Here is a 19,911-nt window from a genome sequence, read left to right on the forward strand (position 1 = left end):
TTGGGACTAGGACGCTTTATCATTACGTGTTAGTCCAGTTCGATATCGGTGTGTTATGCTTCTCTTAATTTGCAATGGATCATCATCACGTGGCAGTCCTGTTTGATACCAGTCCAGTTCGACTATTGTCGATATTAATTCAATATCTCTAAAAATTGAGATCAGATCGGCAACTCCAGGAAATGGAAAACTGTTTGCCCGTGCAACTCCTGGAAATGGAAAACTCCATACCCCTGGGACAGGCTGGGTAGGGCCAATATTTTGGCCTAAGACCGAACCGAAGTCTTGGTCAAGTCCAATTCTAGCATAAGTGCACGAATCCGGCATGGGTGGGCCATCGGCTGTTATTACCAACATGACCCAATTTTTTTTTTACCCCAAATTACCAATAATTTACGCGTTTTGTCAAATCTATCTCATACTTTTTTTTGTCAGCTATATCCATGCTTTACATTTTACTTCAAATCTATCCCGCCGTTGTATCTCCGTCAACGTCTAACGGTTTTGCTACAGTAACTCCTTTTATCCGAGATAAATTTGAGAAAAAAATTAAAATCATGGGATAATTTTGAGGAAATAATTAAAATCATTCGATAGATTTGAGACAAAATTGAAATCATGGGATAGATTTGGAGCCTACTAACGTATGAACAACAAAAACGACGTGATAGATTTCAAGCAAAATATAAATCATGAGATATATTTGACCAAAAAATCATATAATAGATTTGACAAAACGCGTAAACCACGAGCCATTTACTGTAATTTTCCCAAAAAAAAACATTAAAAACATCCAAGAGATTACATTTGCTGTAACTAACTAGGAGGTTTTTTCTTCTCCCCTCCTTTTACCATGAGGGCCCAGCAAATATTAGATGGGTGCTGCTAAGCTATTTGAATGAATAATACTTAATAAAAATGCATGTAAGTGATAAATTAGGCACATAACAGTCTAATTGTTTCTCACTTATAAACAATTTTTTATTACTTATCCATAGTGAATGGAGCGGTTTTTGACTGAACCCATACAAACCGGCCGGTTCTATAAGTTTTCTTTTATTGAAAAATTAAATTGCATGCATGAAGATTTGAATTAAGGACCTTAACCTCCCTGAGAGTCACATGCCTAGCCTTTTAACCATTTAGGCAATAATTATATTTGTTTCATTTTGATCATTCTTTATCTTTTTAACTTTTAAGCATAACAAAGGAAGAAATAACTTCACTAATAAAACTTTCTTTCATTCATTATTTCAATTATTTGAATTATTGTGTATATATTTAATATATCATAGTCTTTCTTAATTTTGTATGCCTTATTTATTATTTCATTAAACGTGCGATCCGACCCATCGAATTTCCGGTTGGACTCATAAATCCGTGAACCCATACCTCTACCGGTTTAGCATCCGATCTGGTTTTAATAACATCGAAAAAAAGGTAGGAATAATATAAAAGCACATAGAAAATTTCATTAGAGAAAATCGAAAAATCAAATGATTGGAACCTCATACCAGTAGGATCTTTATCCGTTTACTCAAGTCAATTAATTTCGTCTCGACTGGTCATGTACATCCATACATAACTAACTAGGAACATTGTTTGCCCAATACCCATGCTTAATAGAAGTATATAAACATGAGCAAATCCTAGCTATCCATGCATGAGATGATTGTGACATCTCAGGTGTAAGAGTTATATGCATTAATACGATCCGAATAATATTTATTGATAATAGTAAAATACCATGTGATTTATTTGTGTGTGACGTTCGAGTTAGTTATCTTTATAAGTGTCCACATGTCTGTTTCGATAACTAGTATCGAGTAGTATGAGACTCACTACTCCATCTTCATTAATATCTCTATATTAATCATGGATACAAACATAAGTGATAGTTTATCTGAAATGATAGTGTTGAACAGTTATAAGAAACACATATCGATTACTTCGTCACTCATATTTTCAACTCCTTGAGAATGAATAATTTACTAAGTGTCTTAATCGACTTATTTTAATAGACACAAATAATTTATGAATAATAGAATAATATTAGTATCATAAATAGAAATTATCTAATTACATATAGGGAAAATTTTCAAAAAAAATCAAAATTTTGTAAAAAGTCTCATTTTTGTCCTAAATTTTGTTTTGTAACGGAAAAAATCATAAATTTTCTAAATTGTCTCAAAAATGACATCCGTTATAAATTTCGTCAATTTTTGCCTAAACTTTGTGGATCCCTTAACAGTCCACGTAGGTCACACGTAGGCAAAAATTGACGGAATTTATAACGGATGTCATTTTTGAGATATTTTAGAAAATTTGTGATTTTTTCTGTTACAAAACAAAATTTAGGACAAAACTGAGACATTTTATAAAATTTGGATTTTTTTTTATAATTTGCCCTGACATATATATGGGCTCTATGTTACATAACTAACATTGGTTTCATGTGAAGGCTTGCGTTAATGTTTCACATCCAATCAATGGGTTTTGGTCTACCAATGTAATGTTGAATGATGTGACATCCCAAAAATGGTTATTGTGCCATAATTATCCTAAACCGCGTAATAATTGCTTTTGGAGATGTTCATTAATCATTTTATTTCCATTCGAGGAGATATTGAACATTCATGAAACTACCTTTTGTTATGCTCAAAAGTAAATTTGAATTTTGCAACTTTCATGAAACTACCTTCTCTGTTGTTTAAAATTAAATATAAATATTAAATATTAAGTCTATCTACGGTTTGGGATTTCTGTCATGGGAAAGAAAAACCAAAATGCTTAATCGAAGAGCTTCTACAAGCATTATTCTTTTTCTTGACTAATAAATTAAACATTTAAAAATTAAGCGCTTAATTAGTTAAGAAAAGAAATGAATATGAAGAGTGGATAAATGATAAGGATGATGATATGTTTTGTGAATGAGAAATAGTACCAACAAGTGAAAAGTGACTTATTCCATTAAGTCAAATATTTTTACTTAACTCATTAAGTGGCTTTTTATTTAATGATTAAGTAGCAAACCTCATTTTTCAACTTTCTCTCTTTCTTCCATTTATTTTCGTTTATAACTAAATTGTAACTAACTTTTAAGCACTAATTTTGATTAACTTGAAACAAACATTGAGACACCCTAAGTTTGGTTTTATCTTGAAGATCGATTTAATTGAGTGGACCACAGATAACTAAGAAATATGCAAGTGAGCATAACATTAATCCGACTATATCTAAATCAAATATATTGTCAATGCCCTTAACTGCCTACATGGGCTCAAATCAAATATATTGTCAGACACCGATAACTCTAACTATAATAACAAACTATCCGTTATTAGTAAAAGGCATGGATCCATCTACGCAGTTTTCATCGATCACTAATGACATCTTGCATTCTTAGATGGATCAACTTAATTAAGCAACATTTCATTTAATCAACGGTTACAATATTATCGGTGCTTGAATGTTCGTTAATTAGTCTATCTAAAGACCGGTATGACTGTTAGTCAGTTAGCTGGGATTTTTATTGCCTGTATTTGTAACGAATGATAACGTCATCTAACCATTGATTCATTACGTAAGCAGGAGTAGATTCTACAACGAACAAAACGACAATTGATAGCGATATGAATTATTACTTTTCCAGTAAATGTTTAATGTAAAAAAAATTATATACTACTTTGTAAAATATAATTTTTTGAATTAGATCATGAGATGCGTACAATAGATAATGGGGCAAGTAAAGTTTGTCCTCATAAATTGTGTAGTTTGCCAATTGTACCACACTGAGGGCAATGTTTTTTTGAAATCTCAATTATGGCGCTCAAATCTACTTACTAAGAGATAATAAAGAAGGAAGAGGAGTGTCAAACGGCACTGTCATCACTAGTCAAACTCGAAATGCACTAGAAGACACAATCCTTTATAAGGCAATAAATTAAACTGGAATTTCCATTCAAGATTTTTCCCTTTATTTTAATTGAAAATAAATTAAAAAAATTAAAAATATACTGACAAAAATACATCACCGATAGGGTTGCATGGGGTGTGACTTTCTCTTGCATGGCGGGAATATGTGAAACCGCTCAAATGACCTTTTGCCAACCGTCACCCGAAACCCTTATGGCATCTACTGGGGAAGAAGGAAAAAGAACAAACGGAGGAGGGAAACTCCCATACCATAATTGGCCACTTTTTGAACAATTTCGAGCAATAAATACGAAGATTAAATTGAAAAAAAAAACTAATTGAGAAAAATTGCGTCATAGATTTACCCATTTCTATCCAATTTTGAACAGTCCACACCAACAGTCACCTTCCAAACAGCACTAAGGTGATGGTCTCAACCAGTCCTATAAAATCCTACTCATCCCTCTTCACTTTCACACAGCCATCTTCAATCCCGACCTCGGTCTCTCGGTTTTGGTTTCAATTACAAGAGCAATAGCAAGAAATGGCCATCACTTACCCCGTCCCTTCCTCCTCTTCCGCATCCTCCGCCTTCCCCATCAGTACTCCTTCCCCCTCTGCTTCCGCTTCTTGGGCCCCGTTTGTGATAACCCAGAAGGAGATCAACGCCTTCCACAACATAGATCGCACCCTCTACAACCGCCTCGTCATCCACCTCCACCGGAACCCTGTGGGGTCGATGCACGTGATGGCCCTGTGGATCTGGTTCGAGCGGCTGGGCTGCCACAAGGGAAACTTGGTGAACCTGCTGCTCGGGTTCCCTGATAGCATGATCAATGTCCTGGCAGATGAGGCTGTGATGTGCCTCATGTGCATCGAGTGCGAGGATTTCCCACCTGAGAACGATCAGCAGCAGATACCCATGACCCAAAGCCTCACAGGCGCCCCTCTCTCCGTCCGATTCTTCTATGAGAATCGTGCTGAGATCGGACCTGCCATCCTGAAGATAGTGAACGACGTGTGCCTCAAGGCTTTCCCAGATATAATGCAAGAAGCGATGCGGCTTCAGACTTCTAATCGCCCTAGCAATCACAATAACTACTTTGCAAACAATAAACCCAACACCAATTTCCATGTCCCAAACCCGAACCCCAATACTCACTTCCAATTCTCAAGCCTTAACCCCCATTCCAACTTCCATTTTCCAAACCCTAACCTTGGTCCTAACTTCAATGTCCCAAACCCTAGCCCTAGTACCAATTTCCATGTCCCAAATCCTAGCCCTCGAAGCGGCTTCTTTACCAGCAACCCTCGGGATACCCCTCCGCGTGCCGCTCCTAGTCCATCTTACAACAATCGTCAGGTGAATCTTCCCTTGCCATTTCCATGCTTCACCAATCCGACCATGCCTCCCACTTCGAGTGGTGGCGCGACATCCTCTTCAAGTAATGTTGCTCAAGTTGGTGCCCCGCCATTTGTTAAGGAAGGAGGGTTCTTAGATCTCCTCACAAAGCCATCCCATGAGTACGAGCTTGAGGATCACAGAGAATTCTTGGATGATGAGATCACGGAGGTGCTGAATCGCTTGCACCTCGAGGTTTTTGATGCAAGTGGTGGTGATCAAGAGAGGGCGCTCTGTGAAGAAGTCCCTCAAGATGAGAGGACTATATTCTTGACATTCTCAAAAGGTTACCCACTTTCAGAAAATGAAGTCCGCGATTTCTTCACGAGGTCTCCCTGTCTATCTCATTCATATTAGAGTTTAATGGCATACCAAAAAGAGTTTAATGCTACGTAATATATATATATATATAGGTTGAATACAATATATATATATATATATTTATATTTATATATGCGACTGTTGCTAGATGATGTCAGGTAGATTATAATCTAATAATAATATATAGTTTCAGTTTTTTGGGAAGGAATATAATTTCAAATTTATATAGGATATTATATGAAAAATTTCAAATCTAATAACTTACTTTATAAAACTATTTGTGATGGTGTCTCTCTTGCCTTTTCTAATCTTTTCATGCACATAGTGATCTTAATTGTCACATTAATACCATGACATATACACAAACATTTACAATATACATATAGTAAAGTAGAATTTGCATAATTATTATGCACTAAATATTTTTCTTTAATATATTCTTAAATTTCTATCGAAAAATTTATTCTATATTAATATTTGTAAAATACAATTATCTATTTTGAAACTGTAATTTATGAGTTATTCATACAAATGTTATGAAATCTTTTCATGATTAAAAATATTTAATATTGATAATTTTCTATATGGATTATTTTTCATTTTTTTACCTTAATAAATATGTGAATACATATCTAGGTATCTGTACGTACATATTTACGGCAAGAAAATAGTTCAATTATAAAGTTAAAGATTTAGAAATATCCTAAAAATATTAATCTAAGTAAAACTATGGCATGCTAAATATCTGTACAAAAGCACGAGCAAAAAGTATAATGTACATATTTGAGAAAAACGTATACCGTATAATAATTATAGATATATTGATAGTATTTCAGTTCTTTTACAGGAGATATGGCAACTGCTTCGAAGCGATTCATATGCAAGAAGTGAGTCCTTCGGAGCAGGCTCTGTATGCTCGTCTTGTGGTGCGATCGGCCTCCAGCATTGATGTCGTGCTCAATGGGAGGAGCAAGGCAAAGTTTTCTATCAATGGGAAGCATGTGTGGGCCCGAAAATATGTACGGAAGGTCTCGAAGTCACCCCCAGGTCCATCCCCATCCCCGCCTCTATCTCAGTCGCCGGTATCGCCATCTCATATGATCAGAGCACCATCTCGTAATCCATATGTGCCAATTCAATTTGGAAACATCTGATCCCTCTTAGAACTATTTTGGGAGCAAAATTTAAGTTAAGGATGCCTTGTACTTCTCTTGGGTGTGCTTTTAATCGTACAAGGATTATATCTACCATATGACATGCATGAAGAAATATAGTTTATGTCTGTTGCTGGTAAAAACATATAGTTTCTGCTGCTAAGGTATATGAGGTTTCTAATATATAAATTCAGTTGCTCTCTCTCTTTATCTATAGTTTTACTTTTATTTATGATTATGATGATGATGATGATGATAATCAATATGCATCTTTTGAGTTTGTAACTTAAAAATGAGTATGATTAGAAAGATATAACGTTACTATCCAAATCTACATAGTAAGTTTTGTCTCTGAACCCATTTGAGGGCATGGCAGCAGGGGTAAGTAGGTAATTAAAATGGCAGCGCGTACGCATTTTTAATGTCCAAAATAATTATATAGAGTCTCTGAAAACCTAAAAGGTTGAGTTCGCATCTATGTTCACATTATATATATATAATATAAGATAAGAGATGACTAATTAGAGAATGATATTATCAAAATTTCATGCCCTCTTGTAGTTCACATAGCATGCATAATCACATAAGAGTATGGAGATTGATATATATATGTATGTATGTAAATATATATATATATATATATATTTGTGTGTGTGAATATATATATAGACCGGAGGACCGGCGAGACTCATCCGATTGAGCATGCATTCAGTTAGGATAAAATCTGAAACTCTTTTTTTCCAAAAAAAAAAAAATTTGTAACTTTTTCTTTTTTGAGTCGAATCATGACACCATAATTGATTGAGGATGCTAGCTAGCTGTTGTTGAAAGCTCTCGTATTCACACGCTTTTCTGCTGTCAGTAATGAGTTGAGCAAGAAAAAGATCAATAAGCAACAACGGTCCAGTCCATTGCAATAAAAGTTTTGCCATAGAATCTGCTTGATTCTCTCATATGTTCACGGTTTGCACCTGTAACGATACTTTGATGACTAGCGAAAGGGACGGACATTTGCTGGTGCCTATGCTGCATTTTGTCTATAGCTTAGCTCAGATATGGATTACCACGAATTCCAACTTCAATTAGCTAGGCCAATGCCTAGCAGGCACTATCACGGTATTAAGTTCATATCACCCCAAAATGCATGGGGTAGCAAGCTAGCATGTTTTACTACGTAACATAGTATCGAATGACCTTGTGTTGGGGCAAGGCAAGGTTATTTTGACATGAGATTGAGCTAGGCCGATACGCTAACCAGTTTCGCTCGGTTGTGCTGCGCTAATGTACCATTTTCCCAGAGTGGGTTATAGACCCACGCTCGGTGTGCTAGTGGCCCAGACCTACAGCGGCCAAAATGTCCCCAGATCAGTCAGGCAAGATGGGTATGGTTGAATGCCAATTTGCATTGGCCAAGACATTTCCCAGGATGATGCTGTTCTTCGTGTTGGCCCAAGGACATTTTCGTTAGTTCTGATTGCATAGCGTTACCCAGCCTACATTACAAGAAATCTAAGCAATAGGGATGTCAAAATCTGTCTCTATTATGTCTCTATACCACCCATAGAGACGGGGACCATTGGTAAATTTAGCATTGCAAACGAATTGAGATGAAAATTTTGTCTCAATCTCTGTCTCAAATGCTTATGTTCCAAATCTATCTATAATTCCGTCTATATTTGAGATGGAACAAATTCCGTCTCAATTTGTCTGTCCCAATAACTTTAGATTTCTTGTAGTGCTATGCTTCCGGCATCAGGCCAATGTTTTCCTTAACGTTAACTCAGTGGCAATCTAGGACCCGAAAGGCAATAGTTGCATTTGTTCCACCCGATATGAAGAAATATTATTTAGATAATTCCGAATTCATAGCAAATATACCAAGATACCGCAAATAAGAAGATAAGCGAAGACTTTAAATTTCATGTTTTGAGGAATTTAATATAAAATAGTTCGTGTAAGAACTTTGAAATAGTAAAAAATTGCATTAATATCGTATATTAATTAAGGCTTATTCATTAACAAATCGGGTGAGAAATCTATAAAACTGTGAAATCCTAAAAAATTAATCATATATTGGCTTCAAATTGTAGAGCTCAAAACTAATTATTATAGCATGGTAGATAGAGTTATGTTGCAGATTAAAGAGAGAACAGAGAAGTCACCTAAAAATTGTAGGAACAAGAGAAATGAGGTGTAAGAAAGAAGACGGAAGTTTTTTTTTTGTGCAAAAAGTTTGTAGAAGAGTTGAGGAGAGAGAGAGAGAGAGAGAGAGAGAGAGAGAGAGAGAGAGAGAGAGAGGGTAAAATACAAAAAGATCGAGTGCTCTTTTATGTGAAAGGGAAAGAGAGGAAAAAGAATTGAGTCAATTGACTCACGAGTCTTTTTTCCATCGTATCGAGCCATCGTAATATATTTAATATTTTTAGTTCAAATGTTTATTATAAGTTTAATTTTAGGATCGGTTTTTAAAATTTTAACTCCAATTTAACTCTACTTATTATACAACAAAAGTTAATAATACAATTATTACTTTTTCATTTTTCTTCACTTTTTTTAATTATTCAATTCAATTTTTAATACTAAATTCTCTCAACTATTCATTATTTTTCATATTTTTTCTCATAATTCAACAATACTTTTTCATTTAAGTTTTTTTTTTTGTAATTTACCCTTAAAAAAAAAGGAAAGAAAAACGTAGTATGACGTCTTGCTGTAACATGTAGGTAGGTATTAACAAGGACCAAGCCACACTGAGTCTTGAGTGTAGATTGCTATACTTAAAATATTTCAAATTTAGCCCAAGTAAAATTATAGGCATATCTAAATTTATCATTAAATTTTAAAATTTATAATGCTTAAGGCAAATATATAATAGGTTTTATTACCTAAATTAATTCGCTAGTCAAAATAAAAAAAAATCAAATCAAATGCTTCCATTGTTTGTGGTGTTGGATCCGCAATTCATCCTATGGAGGTTAATCTTATGTAAGTCATGATTTTTTTATTAGTTTTTCTTAAGACACAAGCCCTCGATATTAATTTAGATCTAAAATTGCTTCCTCGTGCTATATCTTTGTGATTTGATAACTTCTTTCTAATTTGTGTGATTTGATAACTCTTCTTTCTAACTCCAATTAAGAGTAATTGATCATGGTCACTCATTTAAAATTTTTAACCATTGGCAAGTCAATTTCAACTCTATTGTGTTCAATATTTACTCTAAAATTTTATTATTTTTCAAAATGCTAAAGTTAATCAGGGAATAATTGCTAAATCTTGTAAGATTTACGGGAACTATTCTTTTCATCAATGAATATTTTCAATGTAATTGCAATCTGCACGCAATATATATATATATATATATGTATATATGTATGTGTGTGTGTGTGTGTGTGTATTTAAGGTCGTTAATACCTATACATTCTGGATCTCTATTTGTCACAGGTGACTCATATAATTAAATGTGTCAATTATATGTCGTCCCTCCTTATAAACTAGAAACTCGTAACACTGTTAAAATCGAGGCAATCATACAACATCCTCTCTTTAATGGACTCACGAGATGATTTAATCTTGCTCGCATAAAATGAGCACTGGATGACATATTACTATTTAATTTTCAACAAAGAAATATGAATCTGTTTGCAATTAATTATGATTGACCAATTATTAGGAGTTCAGAATTTACTCAAATAACCTCTGCATCTTGTAACCCAAAAGGAGGGGGGAAAAAAGAAAAACCTCTTCATCTTCATAGTCATAATTCATCATTTCGTGCTTTGTTCAGAAACTTACACAGCAAGTACTCCAAATTGCCAAAATCGACGCCGGTTGCATTCTTCGCTTTCATTCAGCAATGCCGATTACTTTCTCGTCAGGAAACGTGATCAGAATATCATATGGATCTTTTTTCAATCAAAATATCCTTTGGGCAAAAACTCTTTCCAGATTAACCAATACTCGACATATTTTTTATGAGAGCCGCCTGTGAAAAATCAACACTACCATTGAAAGTACGATATAATAACCCTTTTCTCCATTTTCCTTTGGTCGAACCCCAACATTTCACGCTATAATCACCCGTTCTTATGAATTTTAATATTTACTTTACTATGAGGAGCAGTTGTTTTTGTGCATGGGCTGGGCCTCAGGCATAACTCTTCCCAAATTTCCAATGATTTTGGGCCGATATAATCATGTTGCCCTCTCTATAGGGGAAAAGGATGAAAACAACTGTATATATATCACCTTTGCTCTTTTAGCTGGGCCGACATCAGTGTTTGAAACGGGTTTAAATTTTATGAGTGTTAAAGTATGAGGCTCCTTAAAAGGTGGGTTCTACGGATGCACCTAGAAAAATAAGGTCTTGTCTGATTTTAGAGTAATTTTTTTTACTCTACTCTCTTTAACTTCACTTATCTTTAATTCAACAATACAATTATTACTTTTTTTTTTCAATTTTTTTATCATAACTACTTTTTAATACTAAATTATCTCAACTATTCAGTATTTTTTCTCATAATTCAACAATACAATCAATACCTTTTTTATTTTCTTCCACCACCTTACTATTATAACTCGATTATATATATATATATATATATACAGTTGGAATGGAGTTGAATTATTTCCAAACAAGGCCTAAGTTTCTTATTATTTAGTAAAATAACTCGTTTTTTTTAACAAAAGTCTTATTTTATTCAAAATAATAAGTTTCTCACAAGAGAATAATTTTTTTATTATTAGTGAGCATCTTTTCAAAATAATAAGTTTCTTATTAAATAATAATTTTTTTATTATTTAATAAGTTTCTTATTATTTTGTCACTAATAATTACCCGACAATCTGCGACATGACACGCTGTCATTGGCCTCCATAAATACTCCCTTTTAAGAAGCCTCCATAGGGAAGTTAAATCCCATTTTTATGTGCTCGGCATATATATATTTCTATATATGATAATAACAACCAAGACAACGCATAGAAAAATATCACATAGGGTGAACTAGATTATGGTTGAGTGACTTTACTATTCTCAACCTATGAATCCCACGAGTCCCCTAAATTAAGAAAGTTGAGAAGTTAGTGATAGATGAAATTTCAAAAGCCCTTAAGTCCAAATTATTCATAACTTACAGAAGTCCAAAAGTCTGTAATACAAGGAAGTTTGAAAAAACGGACGTATATCTCTTTTGCTACTAGACGAGATTAGTTTTTCTCTAAATAATCATAATTCGGACATATTATTGTCAGATCACCTTTGCAGTGGCAGCGAAATCCAGATAATTGTAAGATGATGATGTTAGAATTTGGCCTCCTAAATTTTTTTAACCACTTTTGATTTCGTTAGTTGGAGGCAACAGATATCTCCAATGTTCTTATTTTTATTTTGCAAGTTTGTGGTATTTTGATAAAGGTAAAGTGGTTTATTGATGTTTTCACTGGGTCTAATTAAGTGATTGTTTACCATGCATAAATAGTAGTTGTATGACCAAAGAAATATTATGGAATATGTTGGGTTGTTCGTTGATGCTATTCATGTTCTATTGCACTATTACTTACAAGCGACCACATAATTTAAAATTTATATATGACGGTCAATTAATTGTGCAATTTCAGTTATGTACTAAATAAACATATAAATTTTATATGTTAGATTATTTAATAGACACAGTTCTCAAATCAATTATTCTAATTTATGTTAAATATATGACCATTCCAACGGTGATAATCGATTATTTTGTCATCCCAATAGTTCTAGCCCCATGCATAAGCGCCAGCCTTCGTCTAGTTTATGTTTTTTTTTTTTTGGTTCTCGGCTTATTCACGGCTTATTCACCAAATTCAATTTAGTCTTTCAATGACTTTTTTTTTTTCCTTTCAAGTAATTAATATGAGATATTTTAGTTGTGTTAGTTAAGAGTATTATATTGCTCTAAAGACAATTTTGTCATTCATATTTAAATGAGATTTTTACTCCAATGGCTCATGGTTTACTCGTTTTGTCAAATCTATCATATACATTTTTTTTATCAGCTATATCCCATGGTTTACATTTTGTTTCAAATCTATTCCGCCGTTATATTTCTGTCAACATCTAACGGTTTTGCTACAGTAACACCTTTTATTCGGGATAGATCTGAGAAAAAATTTAAAACATGTGACAGTTTTTAGGAAATAATTAAAATCATATGATAGATTTTTCCAAAAATTGAAACCATGGCATAAATTTGGAGCCTACTACCGTTTTATTAATGGACAACAAAAACGACGGGATAGATTTCGAGCAAAATGTAAACCATGAAATATATCTGATAAAAAAACATATGATAGATTTGACGAAATGCGTAAATCATGGGTCATTTGGGGTAAAAACCCTTATATAAATTGAAGATGAGGATGACGCACGCCATCCCCCGTTGACCTAGCAGTCACAGATTCAATATCTAGTAGGATTATTGTGGCCCTTTATCAGTTACTTAGGATTTTTCTTTCATTGTTTTAGGCTTTGGGTCTCTTTGTAATCGAAAAAAGGAGGATTAGTTACCAAATAATATAAAAACCACGAGATAGTTACGCTATTATAGGCTTAGTCAAATAGACTGTGACAAGTGATACCAATCAAAGCATTTTTGGCTGTGACAACTAGATGTTAGAGCGAAAGTTAGTCTTAGTCAAATAGACTGGAAGTATCTTGTGATTTCATTAAGAATATAAAATAATAACGAAAGGTATATAATGTTTATAAATTATATATATATATATATATATATAGGGACTTAGAGCATTGCTCCTCCGACATTTTCCCCCCCTTTCATAGTATGTCACCAAACGTTTTGGGAGCTTTGAGGAGTCATTTGATATATATTCACATGAGATCTCACGTTTATATGCATGCTTGGCTAACTTGACAATTCAACTAATCAATTATATACACCCGAATGGAGTCAGCTCATTGGATTATTTGTCTCAGCAGCCTCTCGGACCCTGCTCAAACTAAATCGAAGAGAGAAATTTGTATGTATGATACTTGCTCCAAGAATAAAATGTGGGATGAGAAAATATAACAAACACTTATTGATTAGTTGGGTTTTCTTGAGCAAATTATGTGTATGTGTATCACATTTATCTACATATACAATACAAATTGCCAAAGAGTATGGCAAAGAGTATGGCATCAATTGATGCACCATACAATATATATATTTCACCCCAAGGCAATTCAATATATAGAATGGTTTTTTATCATATGGTTGAGTAATTTCAGCTCCTGAAAGTGAAGAAAGGGAAAGGGTTGTTATTATTAATATTGGAGCCAGGCTTTATGAGGAGCTGTGGATTAGGGTTTTGTGGGGCTGCAGGGAGCTTGTGAAGATGGTGATGAGTGGATGAGGAATTGGAGGAGGAAGGAGAAGAGAATCCTGATGATGCTGCATTGCTTGATGTGAACATGAGTGGCATTAATGGGCCTGCAGATGTGCCCCCGAAGTTTCCATTAATCGGTATTTGCCACCCAATGTTCGGGCTTGCTGGAGCCTCTGCCCTCCTCTTCTCCATTGCCTTCCCCTGCCAAAATAGTTGAGCATGAATCCAATCAATCTATTTACGTACCTTTGCAAAATTGCAAGATACCAATACATGAATTTAGAATTACGATATTCAGGTCACGAAAACGAGGCTTTCAACTGCTAACTACTGACTCATAGCACTGATTCAGAAGAACCGAAGTATATATCAAGAAAGCCATTTTCATACATGTCTACGTGATAGTTCACTCATAAACTCAATTGCGTTTTTACTTTTTACTAGGCTTAGTTAAACTATCACTTGGCTCTAGAGCCAATGCCAATCACAAGACTCCGTTCGGTCTTGATTTTGGGCAGGGCTTGGCTATGCCGAATCAATGAACAATAGCCGATGTAGATGGATGTTCTGATGTTAATTTGAGGGTCACATGTGGAAAGAAGAGAGAGTTATTAATTACCTCCGAGCTTGGTAAGAGAAAAGGGTACATAGCAGGCCAACTGGGAAGATGCTTGTTAGGTGCAGAAACAGTGTTGGAGCAGTCAACCTGAAAAAATTGTAACGCAATTATTTCGACTTTGACGGTCCATATAGCTTAGGCACGAGAGGCTCGATGTGAGGTCCATACTGTAGGTATTTCTAGACTGGGCGCCTCACAGTCGATATAGTTGACGCGGTAGTTCCCCCCGACTTTAACCTTCTTTGAATCACTCGAAGGCAGGGCCATTCCCAGGTTGAGATCAAGATTGTGGCCTCCACTGCCTAACAAGACATACGAAATGGTCATTTTAGACTGCTTTTCGTGTGTTCCACTAAGAATCATGTATTTTTTCGGTAGATTACGGTTCATGTAATTTACATAGAAACAATTGCAGAGAGCTAGAAGCCGATAAAAGATCTTAGTAGTACCTTCACCGGTGGCATCCATAATGATCTCGCGCTCGTCACCACCATGATCGAGGTTGTTCACGCCTTCTCCACCATTGTACTGTATAATCACCTTGTCATGAGGCCTGTTGATCAGATCATTCTTTCAGAAATAACCAACCAAAACCAAATATATATATATATATATATATCAAGCGGAGAATACGGAGTTGTTGATCAGATGCTAATCACTTTTTCCCCAAGAATTGGCCCACTCTACTGTCCCACCGCCCGCACTTTTGCAGCGCCATGCCTCGATACTTCGAGCTCCCTCTCGAGACACCAGTGCTCTGTCGACGGAGGATGTGCACAAATTCCTCCTTTGTCAAGTTCCCCATCTGCCTCAGATAGATCAAAGCACAGTGTCAGTGATCACCGAAATCGACCAGCAAAATAGGGGAACAGAAAAGTAATTATTCCTCTCGTCGGTTTTACCTGTTTCATGTCTTGCTCGTAATCGCTTATACTGAAATTTATATCCGCATCAACTCCTCGGAACTTTATGGCCGCCCGATCATACGCTCTGGAAATCACAAGGACGAAAGCGACCAGGTAGTTTAGGATAAAAACTACATGGCAAAACAAATCATTTGCAGAAATTCCCAATCAGAACAGAAAGACAATACCTTGCTGCTGCATATGCAGTATCAAACCCACCTATGAAAAACAATCCAATCGATAAGAGTCCCAAAAGAATTTAAAAAGAAAAAATTACAGAAATTGATATCACATTCTTCGTGGAAAATTAGGATTATTTTACCTAAGTAAACTTGTTTTCCACAGTCCCTGCGATTAATAAAAGAAAAAGTAATTGAGTCATGAGATTATCCAATTGACTCCAAAAAATTTGGAGAGAAAAATTAATTGAGATTTCATTTCCATAATTAGATAAAAGTAAGTGCTATATAAGCTAAGGCACTAATCCACGTGATTTCAGGTCGGATCGTGATTCAATAATAGAACTGCTTGATTTCAGGTTGATCATGAAATGGTACGTTCAATCATCCAATTGCAGATTAAGAATTCGTAGACACGGAATACACATACATACCATATATGTGATTCCCACCGGCCGGTCCGCCGGTAGAAGGTGACTCCGCGATACTGTGAGCTCCGGGACCGCGGCCCCCGGCGGCTCTTCCTGACCTGCTGTTGCCTCTGGGGCTGGAAATTCCTCAGCTCCCCAGCCAGCAGAGGCCCGCCCGGCTGTCCACCGCTGCCGCCACTTCCAAACGACAGGTTCAGCCACTGCGGCCTTGGGGGGGTGTCGGCAGCAGCCGGGAGCGGTCCAAACCCGGGTTCCTCCGGCCCTCCACCTGGCGCAGGGAAGAGCTGCCGGGTTAAGAGCTCCGACGGATAGCTCTCGTCCTCCTCCTTCTTGAAGACATCGAAGATGAAGCGCCCAACTGCACCGCTGGAGGAGTTCTCATCCCCAGCATTGGCCGGGGACTCATCGGCGTTGACCACGGAGGAGGACTCCGAGGTCCCGGCGGAATGCTCCTCCTCTTCTTCGTCCTCCTGATCTCCTCCTTTGCCTCCTATGAGCTCCTCCTCCTCCTCCTTGACGGCCATTACGAGGACCTGGTTATCGCAGCAGGACGACGAGTCCCTCGAGATGATCTCGACATTGAGATCCAACATCTCTGGCTCTGCTCCGAGAGTTGATAGGTGACGATCGAGTGATGGCCTTCTTCAATGCCCAAGTGGGTAGAGAGAAGCAAAAAGCTCGAGCCTTTGCTATGAGGAGCAGCTGCCCAGCTGCATAGTAATGATGGATTAATGGAAGGGAGTGGCACCGAAGGCTGGCGCGTGCAGCAGAAGAAATGGCTCTGAGTTCAGAGGGAGTGGGAGAGGGAGGGGGGAGAGAGAGAGAGAGAGAGAGAGAGAAGAGAAGGACAGAGAGGGAGATCAGACAGGGGAGGAGGGGAGGAGAGGCAGATGAGTGAGTAATAAGGAAGAGTGAGTTTGGGTCAGGGAAGAGAGTACTTATTTAGTCGATCGGTAAATAGATTAGAGAGAGAGAGAGAGAGAGAGAGAGAGAGGGAGAGAGAGGACGTGTTAAATGAGGAAGGGGGTATTCCTAACACTTGCCCCTTCCCTCGGGTAAAACCTTACACCTATATATCCTATGTTATTCCTCTAATGTCTACTATATATATGTCCTAGATTTTCTTGCCGGTACATTACACGAGACTTTCATGATAAATATATTTTTATTTACATAATTCACATTTATTTGTTTTAGTTAAATTTTAAAAATCTCATAAGAAAATATTTCGTTTTCTATAGTATATAATATCTATTATTATATCCAAATATCTTTAAGAATTTTGATCAATTCATATATTACAAATATATTGGAGAAGCAAAAGAAAAATAGTACTGTAACGTTTTCAAAATTATCATTTTTCCATTCCAATAAAATTGGTAACTATAACTTTTTTTTATTGCACTTGTTTATCTGTATCTTTTGTTGTCGTGGATAACTCCTTAATGATCTTTTTATTGTACTCTATGATATTCTCTTAATTGAGATTTCTGATGAGTTATCAAAAAAAAGTTTTAATGGTAATTTTCTAATTTTCAAAAGTCAAATTTCACTATTTGTTGTGCTATTTTTACTCAAATCTCGTATATTAAATTTCGTGAATTTGATTGATTTTAGCATAAATGAATCAATTATTTTCATGAGAGATTTACTTAATTGAGACTTAATAAGATTTGCAATAGTTTAAAACATTATTCAATTAAGTTTAAATTCATATAATTATTATTATTTATTTTCCTACGAGGATGAATATTTATTTACTATTGAAATAACAATAACTATTTGAATTAATGTATTCTTCATTTTCATATTGGCTACTATTATTTCTAATATTTATATTATTGATTAATTTTAAAATTTATTTTTTTAGTATATATGTGACTTAATTGTATATATATTTACAATTATGTCACTCTTTATTTGTATTTAATTTATGTAAATATATCATTAGTATAGTATTCATTTTCTTTGAAATAGCATCTTTTAATCCCCAATATTATTTATGCATTTACTTTTATAACCTTGTAGTATTTAAAAAATTACCTTTCTAACTCTATTTAATGTGTGAGATACAACTTTATATATATATATATTTACCTATATATATAAATGGAATTTCTAACATCCCGAGGCTAAACCTCTCCACACAAAGTCCGATAATTTTTCGCACTTAAAGAACAATATTTTGTACTAGTGCAGAAACCTTGTATAAATGTTTATGCGAAAATGTTTTGCACAAGAAGAATAATATTTTATACAAGAAAAATTGAAATGAAAGAGTAGTCGCGTGGAAAAATTTTTACACTTTAGGTGAAAGGTTTTGTATGAAAAAATTCAATTCAGTATGAAACATTATTATTTTTGTGTGAAAACTTTTCGCACAAGAAGACTAACATTTCATATATAGCATTTTCTTTTTCCTTTTCTTTTATGAATAGAAGGAGTTGAGAGGGGGGAGGGAGGGGTGAGGAGGTGACCGGCGTAACAGCCCTCACAGGGCCTAACCATCCAAATCCCGTCACGAAATGTCCGATTTGAGCCATAACTACATCAGGATTCGAAGGCCTAAGCTTGTCACTGCAATCCAAAATGCGATATCGGAGGAATACCACCCATCCGCAAGTTTACAGTTAGGGTACTACTACCTCAAAGAGGTTCGACAATAAATAGGGGGACATTCTCCCCTTATTTGCTCCCAACTCCCAAGTCTCCAAGGAGACTCGAACCCCTGACCTAATACTTGGAGCACTAGCGCGTTATTAATTGAGTTACGCCTCATTAGTAATCGCACATAGCATTTTCACTTGTATGAAATGTTGTTATTAAGAATAACAAGTCATACTAATTATGTTGTACAAAACATTATTCTTCTAGCATGAATACTTTATGCGAAAATTTTTCGTAGTTGTACAAAACGTTATTTTTCAAGTTCGAAAAGTAGGGCGACTAGAGGTTTAGTCGCAGGTGCTAGAAATTATTTCCGATATCATTTTTCCTTTTCTATTATCTTAGACAAGTCTGTTCTTACGGGCCGTTTGGATTCGGAGTTAAAGTCAACGAAACTTTAACTTTAACTTTAACCGAGGAAGAAGACAAGGGTTTGTGGGCCCACCAGTTTGACTTTAAATAAAATAAATGGATGTAGTAGATAATTGTGTATAATGAGATTGTGTGTTTGAATAAGATATGGGACCCACCAGTTTGACTTTTCAAATGTGTGTTTTGTTGTGTAGTGTAGAGTTAAAGTTAAAGTTAAAATCATGGTGATTTTAACTTCGAATCCAAACAGGGCCTTAGAGTAGAGAAAACAGAAATGGGGAATAAATCGAGTTGGAAGTACGTGAATAAGAAATAAAAAGGTACATGAAGTCTTCAATATAAGGATTGAACATGAAATTTCTTATTTTTAAATATAAGAGTGTGAAACTCACTTTATGGTATATTATACACTATTTTAGTGAACCTATATATAACGAATAAAATAGAGGACACCGTCCATCTCTATCGTGTCTAGATTTTACTTTACAATTTCATCTCAAGAGAAATTAATTTTCGTCAGAATATGAGGTTTCATAATCCTGTTAACTTGAATTATTAATTCTTGCTCGAGTGGTGGCTTG

General features: G+C 35.3%; 2 protein-coding genes across 2 annotated transcripts; one reads left to right on the forward strand and one right to left on the reverse strand.

The window, feature by feature from the left end:
• The first annotated feature begins 4,300 nt into the window (after positions 1 to 4,300).
• LOC116195259 lies at positions 4,301 to 6,994 on the forward strand. The gene is made up of 2 exons (XM_031524312.1): positions 4,301 to 5,646; positions 6,486 to 6,994. The coding sequence occupies exons 1-2, from the start codon at positions 4,460 to 4,462 to the stop codon at positions 6,790 to 6,792; spliced, it is 1,494 nt and encodes a 497-aa protein (XP_031380172.1). The 5' UTR covers positions 4,301 to 4,459; the 3' UTR covers positions 6,793 to 6,994.
• A 6,847-nt stretch (positions 6,995 to 13,841) lies between these two features.
• On the reverse strand, positions 13,842 to 17,198 carry LOC116194522 (ethylene-responsive transcription factor RAP2-7-like). Its single transcript, XM_031523339.1, has 9 exons — positions 16,295 to 17,198; positions 16,004 to 16,029; positions 15,870 to 15,900; positions 15,679 to 15,766; positions 15,436 to 15,581; positions 15,226 to 15,329; positions 14,945 to 15,078; positions 14,777 to 14,863; positions 13,842 to 14,358 (listed from the first exon to the last, which is right to left on the reverse strand). Exons 1-9 carry the CDS (start codon positions 16,882 to 16,884, stop codon positions 14,056 to 14,058), a joined length of 1,509 nt encoding a protein of 502 aa, XP_031379199.1. The 5' UTR covers positions 16,885 to 17,198; the 3' UTR covers positions 13,842 to 14,055.
• Positions 17,199 to 19,911: the final 2,713 nt, after the last annotated feature.

This window comes from Punica granatum, chromosome 2 (genome assembly GCF_007655135.1).
Source record: "Punica granatum isolate Tunisia-2019 chromosome 2, ASM765513v2, whole genome shotgun sequence".
NCBI lineage: Eukaryota > Viridiplantae > Streptophyta > Magnoliopsida > Myrtales > Lythraceae > Punica > Punica granatum.

Bases quoted from the DNA above. Each gene is read 5' to 3' on its own strand.
- LOC116195259 (XM_031524312.1), top strand. From the start codon at position 4,460: ATGGCCATCACTTACCCCGTCCCTTCCTCCTCTTCCGCATCCTCCGCC. The intron at 5,647-6,485 runs GTCTCCCTGTCT...GTTCTTTTACAG, and splicing joins GTCCGCGATTTCTTCACGAG to GAGATATGGCAACTGCTTCG.
- LOC116194522 (XM_031523339.1), bottom strand. From the start codon at position 16,884: ATGTTGGATCTCAATGTCGAGATCATCTCGAGGGACTCGTCGTCCTGC. The intron at 15,901-16,003 runs GTAAAATAATCC...TGTTTTTCATAG, and splicing joins TGGAAAACAAGTTTACTTAG to GTGGGTTTGATACTGCATAT. The intron at 15,330-15,435 runs GTGATTAGCATC...TCTGATCAACAG, and splicing joins GGCCAATTCTTGGGGAAAAA to GCCTCATGACAAGGTGATTA.